The 10,067-nt window shown below is 39.7% G+C and overlaps 1 protein-coding gene across 1 annotated transcript in view; it reads right to left on the reverse strand.

Moving 5' to 3' along the window:
• LOC119420794 (zinc finger protein 2-like) overlaps nt 1-8,607 on the reverse strand; it is a 40,544-nt gene extending 31,937 nt beyond the window's left edge. The window contains exon 1 of the mRNA XM_037688221.1: nt 8,547-8,607. Within this exon, the coding sequence (XP_037544149.1) occupies nt 8,547-8,607 (61 nt within the window). The remainder of the gene's footprint in view (nt 1-8,546) is intronic.
• Nucleotides 8,608-10,067: the final 1,460 nt, after the last annotated feature.

Raw genomic sequence — 10,067 nt, forward strand, 5'->3', positions numbered from 1 at the left:
GCATATCATGAAAAGGTTCTCTAAACAAGCTATTAACCTAACCATCTGAATCAACGACGTAACTCTAAACACCTGCAAAAGATTCCTGAGGCTTTTAAAAACTCCCAGCCTTGTTCATTACTCAAAACCACAATCATGGGTAAGACTGCCGACCTGACTGCTGTCCAGAAGGCCATCATTGACACCCTCAAGCAAGAGGGTAAGACACAGAAAGAAATAGCTGAACGAATAGGCTGTTCCCAGAGTGCTGTATCAAGGCACCTCAGTGGGAAGTCTGTGGGAAGGGAAAAGTGTGGCAGAAAACGCTGCACAACGAGAAGAGGTGACCGGACCCTGAGGAGGATTGTGGAGAAGGGCCGATTCCAGACCTTGGGGGACCTGCGGAAGCAGTGGACTGAGTCTGGAGTAGAAACATCCAGAGCCACCGTGCACAGGCGTGTGCAGGAAATGGACTACAGGTGCCGCATTCCCCAGGTCAAGCCACTCTTGAACAAGAGACTGCGTCAGAAGCATCTCGCCTGGGACTGCTGCTGAGTGGTCCAAAGTTATGTTCTCTGATTACAGTATATTTTGCATTTCCTTTGGAAATCAAGGTCCCAGAGTCTGGAGGAAGAGAGGAGACACAGAATTCACATTGCTTGAGTCCAGTGTCAAGTTTCCACAGTCACTGGGGTGTCATGTCATCTGCTGGTGTTGGTCCACTGTGTTTTATCAAGTGCAGGGTCAATGCAGCTAGCTATCAGGAGATTTTGGAGCACTTCATGCTTCCATCTGCTGAAAAGCTTTATGGAGATGAAGATTTCATTTTTCAGCACGACCTGGCACCTGCTCACAGTGCCAAAACCACTGGTAAATGGTTTACTGACCATGGTATTACTGTGCTCAATTGGCCTGCCAACTCTCCTGACCTGAACCCCATAGAGAACCTGTGGGATATTGTGAAGAGAAAGTTGAGAGACGCAAGACCCAACACTCTGGATGAGCTTAAGGCCGCTATCGAAGCATCCTGGGCCTCCATAACACCTCAGCAGTGCCACAGGCTGATTGTCTCCATGCCACGCCGCATTGAAGCAGTCATTCATGCAAAAGGATTCCCGACCAAGGAATGAGTGCATAACTGAACATGATTATTTGAAGGTTGGTGTTTTTTGTATTAAAAACACTTGTCTTTCACTGGTGGGATGAAATATGCTAATTTTTTGGGACAGGCATTTTGGGTTTTCATGAGCTGTATGCCAAAATCATCAGTTTTAAAACAATTAAAGACCTGAAATATTTCAGTTGGTGTGCAATGAATCTGAAATATATGAAAGTTTCATTTTTATCATTACATTATGGAAAATAATGACCTTTATCACAATATGCTAATTTTTTAGAAGGACCTATACATACATACATACATACATACATACATACATACATATACATATACATATATATATATATATATATATATATATATATATATATATATATATATAGTTCACACGAGAAGATGTAAAAAAAAATGGCCGGCTGGCTTTCTTGGACTGTGAGGTCTCAGTTTCTGACAGAGGACATTTGCAAACTGAGGTGTACCGCAAACCCACCCACACCAGTATTTGCAGTTTAACTCCCATCACCCTTTGAAGCACAAGTTAGGAGTCATCAGGACTCTGTATCACAGAGCAGACAGCGTCCCCACTAGCTCAGGAGCCAGGCAGAAGGAGAAATCCCACACAAGACAGGCTCTAGAGCAATGTGGATATCCTAACTGGGCCTTCCTGAAAGCAGAGAAGAAACCCAAACAGGATTCCAGTCAGCCAACAGGTGGAAAGGAAAAACCCAGACCAGTGGTCATTCCATATGTTGCGGGAGTATCAGAGAAACTGAGACGTTTATTTTCTAAACACAACGTCCCAGTGGCTTTTAAACACCAAAATACATTACGGCAAAGACTGGTTCATCCCAAAGATCCAGTCCTCCGGCACAAACAGAGTAATGTTGTGTATGTTGTTCAGTGTCAGGAGGGCAGTGATCAAACTTACATCAGGGAAACTAAACAGCCACTGGCCAAAAGGATGGCCCAGCACAGAAGAGCAACATCATCAGGCCAGGACTCTGTGGTCTACACTCATCTCCAGGCCAGCGGTCACTCTTTCAAGGATGAAAATGTTCACATCCTTGATAAAGAGGAACAATGGTTTGAGAGAGGAGTAAAGGAGGCCATCTTTATGAAAAGAAAACGTCCATCGTTAAACAGGGGTGGAGGCCTCCATGTTCAACTGTCCCCCTCTTACAATGCTGTGATTGCTAGTATCATTCAGCCTCCTGTGAATAGTAAACAGCCATCAGTGTACTAATGATCCATTGTTAGGCTGATGGTCCTTCTTGATCATGTGAGCAGATGGTTTTGGTTGTCAGCAGCAAACTGGTTGATCCACTCTGAGAAGATGCTATTTATAAGACTGAGCTGAATACAGCACCTCAGACTGAAGAAGTCTTTTGGATGAATTATGAAACGTATCTAGATTTTTTTGCTTTGTTTTGTTTTTTGTTTTTTTGAATGTCCAGAGGACCAGATTGAACTTTTTTAGATTTTTCTACCTGGATTATTGAGCATGCATCAGGCCTAAGTATGCTTCCAAACTAATTTCCTTCCAAGCCAAAGAGTAGAAAATATGACAAAGCATATCTTGCCTTTGTCTTCAACTGCACAACAGTGGGTAACGAAGAGAGAAAATCATCGATTCTTACTTGAAAGAGGCCAATCTGAAATGGGAGAACTGTGTGGGGATCTGCACAGACGGGGCACAGTCTATGGGTGTGAGACGATCAGGGCTACAAACGCTCATCAAGCGTGTCTCCCTCAACGTGCAGTGGATGTACTGCATGACACAACATGAAGCACCGGCATCTAAACAGTTGAGTCCCAAACTGAATGATGTAATGACTGATGTAATCGCCACAGTAAACTACATCAAAACACGACCAGCCAAAGCCCGGATTTTTTCAGCACTGTGCAAGAAAATGGGCTCCAATCACAAAGCTGTTCTGTTTCACAGTGAGTCCTGATGGCTGTCACGTGGGAAGGTGCTGTCCAGGGTCTTTGAACTGCAGTATGATACCTGCATCTTTTTGGAGGAAGAGGACAGTGATCTTGCCTACAAATTTTACTGTAACAAGTTCCTCATGAAACTTCCATCAGTGACGGTTTCTGAAACGCAATGAACTGAATTTGCAGATGCAGGGCACAAAACACACACCTCCCACACCTGGCAGATGAAGTCGTATCATTAATAAGAAAAGATGTGGCAGCAGCAAGTGAAAGATGGAAATGTGGACTCATTTGAGAACTTGAAATCAGTCACTTGAAGACAACAAGCTGCAGAACTCCGTAATCTCTTGCAGAAATGCTCACATCTCTGCACTTCAGAAACATTTCCTGAGATGTTTCCTGTGCAGGATTCCAAATAATATGGTTGGATCTGTGACCCTTTCTGTGCAACACCACCTGCTGACTTCAGCACATAGGAGGATGAACTGTTCATTGATGTCACTCCTGATTCAACAATGAGGCTGCAGTTTCAGTCAAAGGCACCTGCTGCATTTTGGATTGGAGTGGAGAAACATTACCCACTGCTGGCTAACAGAGCCCTGGTCATAGTCTACTTCTTCATTTAGCCACATCCTACTTATGTGTGATATGCCTTCCTGCTGTGGCACCAATCAAGACAAAATACAGATCAAAGCTGGACATTGAAAATTAACTCAGAGTGGCAGCGTCACAACAAGAACCCAGGTTTGAGAAGATCTGCAGCAACAAGCAGGTTCACACCAGTCACTGAAAAGAAGTGACAATTAAATGTGTCATTTTTGCTCAACAAACCTTTATTTATTTTTTCCCCTATCAGGGAGATGTTTGTGTTTTTAATCCCATTTTGCATGGAGAGGTGTTTTTTGAAAAACATTTATTAAATAAACTGATGTGCTTAAAAATATTAGACGGTAAAAGTATTTTGTTATTTAAGAGGTTGTAGTTCATATTGCAGCCTGTAATTTATTGGAGTTTACCTTTATTAGTGCAATTGTTCAAAATAAAGTTGAGGTGTGAAATAAACTGCGATGGAGTTTGAAAACTAAATATGTGGGTGTGTCTGGTTGGAGACTGTGTGTGCGCCGGGCGGGGGGATTTTCTTATAAATCAAAGGGGGTGCAGCTGAAAAAGTTTGGGAACCACTGGTTTAATCCATTAGCGAGCTAAGCTACAAACACAAATGAAAGATATGCAAGTTCTTAAAGACTAAGTTTGTTAGCTTCATTAAAACTGTAACTAAAATGATACAAACATCATCAAAGTTGAACAAAATATACAAACCTAAATGGCAGAGTCCAACTTTGGAGTTGAAATCATCATCCAGGATTTGGTTTTGTTGCTCCTTTTCCTTTAAATAAGAATGTTTCTCTTCATAATCTGCAGCTGATTTTTCCAGAAGCCTTGATATTTCTGATCCTCCACAATCTTCTCCACCAGTTGCTGCTTTCATCTGGTCAGCTGAGCTGCTGGTTGGAAGATCTCCATCTTCCCCTTGGTGCTGATGAAGCTCAGAGAACAGAGGTTTCTCTTCATCATCACACTTCAGATGAACTGCAGTGAAGGAGAACCCGGTGTCATCAGTCTCCTCCTTCACACTGAGCTGCTCTACATCCAGATTGATCCTCAGTTCCTCCTCTTCCTCCTTTATGAGGGTCTCTGGGTCCTTCTGGTCCACACCACAACTCCATTCTTCAGGAGCTTCTTCTTTAATCATCTCTGTCTGATGAACATCTGCAGGGAACAATGAAACACATAAACAATAAGGACAGTTATAACTTTATATCCACACAAACATCACTGGTGTTATCACTGAGTTCACTGATTAGATAAAAACAACATCTAATGCTGGACGTCAGAAAATGTCTTGAAACTAAATCCATAAATTTTACCTACATTGTATAAAAATACATTTTAACCATTTTATCTCACTGTCTGACATTAAATCAAACTAAACTTTACCAGTTTTAGTTCAGTTAGAATTTCCAAATTTTGTTTTATTTGCAAACACAGAGACAAGACGTTCATTTTAGGAGACCTCTCCTGTGGTGTGATAAAACTAAAATTGATCTGTTTGGTCGTCGTGACCATCTTTACATTTGGAAGATAAGTTGAGGAGCTTGAGAGTCTGAAAACATCATCCCACCTGTGAAGCACGAGGATGGCAGTATCATGTTTTACTACAAGACTGGTGCACTTCTCACTTCACAAAACAGATGGTATCACAAGAAAAGACCATTATGAGGAAATACAGAAGCAACAAATCAAGACATCAGCCAGAAAGTTAAACCTAGGGAGCAAATGGGTCTTTTAAATAAACATTAACCCTAAGCATTCTGCAAAATTAGCTTATGGAAGGAAATCCAAACTGTTTGATCTAATCATAGTTTAGAGGCAATGTTACCAAATACAAAGAAAAAGGATGGTTACTTGTGATTTTGAATAATTAGCTAATTATCAAAAACAATGTATCTCATTTTTCTCATTTGGGCATTTAAAAACTAGAAATAGTTTTGAGAATCCTAACTGACATATAGCAGGAAAAGTTCAGTCAGATTTAATGTCAGTGAAACAAAAATGGCAACGGGTCTTTTTTTAAAGTGCATTTAAACATGTTGTTTTAGTGTTTGTTACATCCCCACTAACATTCAGCTCAATGACTCTAAAGTAAATTGCACCTTGATCACGAGCTTTCTGGCTCCACCAACAAGGTTCTGGCTGGATTTTAGAGATAAAGTGGCGAAAGTGCGACACTGGATTCATAAGATCCTCTAAAGATGCTGTCACTTAGCTACAAAAACTGCAGCTAACATCATCACACTAAACAAGATGAATGTATTTATACAAACCTAATCTGTGCAGACTCTGACGTTCAAAATAGCATCGAGGATTTTGTTTTGTTGCATTTTTTCTTTTAAACGACACTGTTCCTCTTCATAATCTGGGCCTGTTTTTTCCAGAAACTTCAACATTTCTTAAACTGCTGCTTCCGGAGTCGTTGTTTAGCCTGTCGTCTCCACATCTTTTAGCTTTTGTTGATCTAAGTTTTCTTTAACAGTTACTGAGCCGAAATCAAGAAGGTGGATTCACTGTAAACGTTACAGAAACTTTATAAATCGCTGAAAAGTAGAGATGGGCTGTTTGAGGCTAAAGCTAAGGTGCAAATAAAAAAAACAACAGTGATGCAGAAGTGCTGAGTCGGAGCTTGATTCGTTTGGTCTGAGTCACGTGATCAGTGATATCTGAAGCTCTTTAAAGGCAACACCTGGTCAACAAGAAACACCTGTCAGCCACATGTTCAATAGTTTTGCACACTTGAAGAATGGGTGAGTTCAAACAAAGGGTGGTATGTCCTGAGTTGTTTAACACGTCTACGTGTAAATATCCGGAAATAAAAGCTGACATTCTGAACTCGGGTATCATGCTCATATTTTGATCTTAAACCCAAATGTGAACAACAAAAACAAAGGAATCTGTCTTGCTGTTCCAATACTTTTGGAGAGGACTGTGGTGCATAGAGTTCTCACTCATGATGCTGACATTATCTTTTAAATATCATATAATAAGAATAATTATGAAATACAAGTAACCATCCATCCATTATCTTTACCCCCTTCTTTCATTTTTGGGTCACAGTGGTCGTCGGTGCCCATGTCCAGCAATCACTGTGCGAGGGGCGGGGTACACCCCGGACAGGTCTCCAGTACATCACAGGGACACATAGAGACAAATGAGACAAACAACCATTCACTCTCTCACTCTGTAGAAGAGGCCCCAGATGTGTAAAATGATGTTTTATAGTTGGCAGCCATGATGGGAACAGCCTAAAAAAATTATGAGGCCTAAGGCTTTTACTTTCATAAAATAAAAAAAAGAAACATTAAATGTTCATATATTGAAAGAGCACCAACATTTGCTGTTGTCTCGTTGCAACCCTGTCATTAATTAATTATTTAGTAAATTAAGATACAAACCCAAAGAATAAACTTTACAAACATTGATGATGACCCAAAGATACAAACCTGATCCGTAGAGTTGAACACAATCTTCTCCACCAGTTGCTGCTTTCATCTGGTCAGCGGAGCTGCTGGTTGGAAGATCTCCATCTTCCACTTGATGCTGATGAAGCTGAGAGGACGGAGGTTTCTCTTCATCATCCTCACTCTTCAAAGGAACTGCAGTGAAGGAGAACCTGGTGTCATCAGTCTCCTCTTTCACACTGAGCTGCTCTACATCCAGACTGATCCTCAGTTCCTCCTCTTCCTCCTTTATGTTGAGGGTCTCTGGGTCCTTCTGGTCCACACCAGAACTCAATACTTCAGGAGCTTCTTCTTTAATCATCTCTGTCTGCTGAACATCTGCAGAGAACAATGAAACACATGAACAATAAGGACAGTTATAACTTTATATTCACACAAACATCACTGGTGTTATCACTGAGTTCACTGATCAGATAAAAACAACATCTAATGCTGGACGTCAGAAAATGTCTTGAAACTAAATCCATACATTTTACCTACATTGTATAAAAATACATTTTAACCATTTTATCTCACTGTCTGACATTAAATCAAACTAAACTTTTCCAGATTTAGTTCAGTTAGAATTTCCAAATTTTTTTTTATTTGCGAACACACACAGAGACAAGACGTTCATTTTAGGAGACCTCTCCTGTGGTGTGATAAAACAAAAATTGTTCTGTTTGGTCATCGTGACCATCTTTACATTTGGAAGATAAGTTGAGGAGCTTGAGAGTCTGAAAACATCATCCCTCCTGTGAAGCACGAGGATGGCAGTATCATGTTTTACTACAAGACTGGTGCACTTCTCACTTCACAAAACAGATGGTATCACAAGAAAAGACCATTATGAGGAAATACAGAAGCAACAAATCAAGACATCAGCCAGAAAGTTAAACCTAGAGATCAAATGGGTCTTTTAAATAAACATTAACCCTAAGCATTCTGTAAAATTAGCTTATGGAAGGAAATCCAAACTGTTTGATCTAATCATAGTTTAGAGGCAATGTTACCAAATACAAAGAAAATGGAACTTGTGATTTTAAATAATTAACTAATTATCTAAAACAATGTCTCTCATTTTTCACATTTGGGCATTTAAAAACTATAAATAGTTTTGAGAATCCTAACTGACCTATAGCAGGAAAAGTTTAGTCAGATTTAATGTCAGTGAAACAAAAATGGCAACGAGTCTTTTTTTTCAAAGTGCATTTAAACAGGTTGTTTTAGTGTTTGTTACATCCCAACTAACATTCAGCTCAATGACTCTAAAGTAAATTGCACCTTGATCACGAGATTTCTGGATCCACCAACAAGGTTCTGGCTGGATTTTAGAGATAAAGTGGCGAAAGTGCGACACTCGATCCACACGGTCTTCTGAAGATGCTAAGTCACTTAGCTACAAAAACTGCGGCTAACATCACACTAAACAAGATGAATGTATTTATACAAACCTAATCTGTGCAGACGAACTCTGACGTTCAAAATAGCATCGAGGATTTTGTTTTGTTGCATTATTTCTTTTAAACGACACTGTTCCTCTTCATGATCTGGGCCCGTTTTGTCCAGAAACTCCGACAGTTGTGGTGCTGCTGCTTCCGGTAACGGAGTCGTTGTTTAACCTGATGTCTCCACATGTTAACTTTTATTAATCTAAGTTTTCTTTAACAGTTACTGAGCCGAACTCAAGAAGGTGGACTCACTGTAAACGTTACAGAAACTTTATAAATCGCTGAAAAGTAGAGACGGGCTGTTTGAAGCTAAAGCTAAGGCGCATATAAAAAAACAAAAGCGATGCATAAGCTCTGAATCGGAGCTTGATTGTTTGGTCTGAGTCACGTGATCAGTGACGTCTGAAGCTCCGATCACTTAAGTTGTGAAATTTAAAGGTGTGTTTTGATTTCGAATTTAAATATGATATATATTTATTTACATTACTATAATTAAATATAATCAAGGATAACGAACCAGCTAGTGACATACAGCGTGATATACGGATCAGCCTTATGGGTTTTCCTAAACATTACCATACCATTATATTTATAGAGCACTTAAAACAGCAACAAGGCCAACCAAAGTGCTGTACAGACAGAACAACAGGTAACACACAAAGCAAAATACAAAATGAAGTAAATCAGAATTATAGACATAAAAACGATGCAACATTAGACGTTGAATGGATGTACATGATCTGCACAGTAACTCAATATAGACATTGAGTCCGTCGGACAAAAACCAATTCTGGACGTCAGGACAACATGCAAACAAGGTCCATTATTTGGACGTCTAAGCATGACCTCACATCAATATAGAATGCAACATTTGAAGGTCAGACTTGTCCAAGACATGTGCACAGGTGTGCCTTAAGAGAATATAATTGTTCTGTTATGTAGTTTACATGCAGATCTGGCCGCTGCAGCCTGGACACTTTACAGTCAGAGGGGTTTGTGAAAAATCACCAGAAAAAAATTGTTAAACGGTGTCAGTGGAGAACAGGTAATCCAGACACGTGTTACTCTGAGCATTTAGAGGGTGGGATACAGTTTATTGTTTTTCAAAATTGAAACGGAGTTTGGAAAACATGTAAAAAGCCGGGGACCGACCCAATCAGCTGATCACAAGTTATAAACAGGAAGTAGCTACCACATGTTCATCTCTACGAAAGTAACTGCAGGTAAATCCTCCATTTTCTGTCATAATTACGTTGTATGCTTAATGGTTAAATAAAAGGTTAATGCTTAATTCAGGTTATTTTTATTTGTCATATGCAAGTTAACACAAGGTTAACAGTACAATAAAATATTCAGGATGAGAACTTATTTGACTCACTAAAACAAATAACAAACAAACAAGGAATACTAAAGCATTCAATAAGGTACAACATAACGTACCAAAAAGTGAAAAAGTAAATACAATATTTACATGGTCCTAAAGAAAAAATAGTAAACAACAACATGGTAGAATATAACAGTGCA

Source organism: Nematolebias whitei, chromosome 14 (genome assembly GCF_014905685.2).
Source record: "Nematolebias whitei isolate Nwh7 chromosome 14, NemWhi1, whole genome shotgun sequence".
NCBI classification, from domain to species: domain Eukaryota; kingdom Metazoa; phylum Chordata; class Actinopteri; order Cyprinodontiformes; family Rivulidae; genus Nematolebias; species Nematolebias whitei.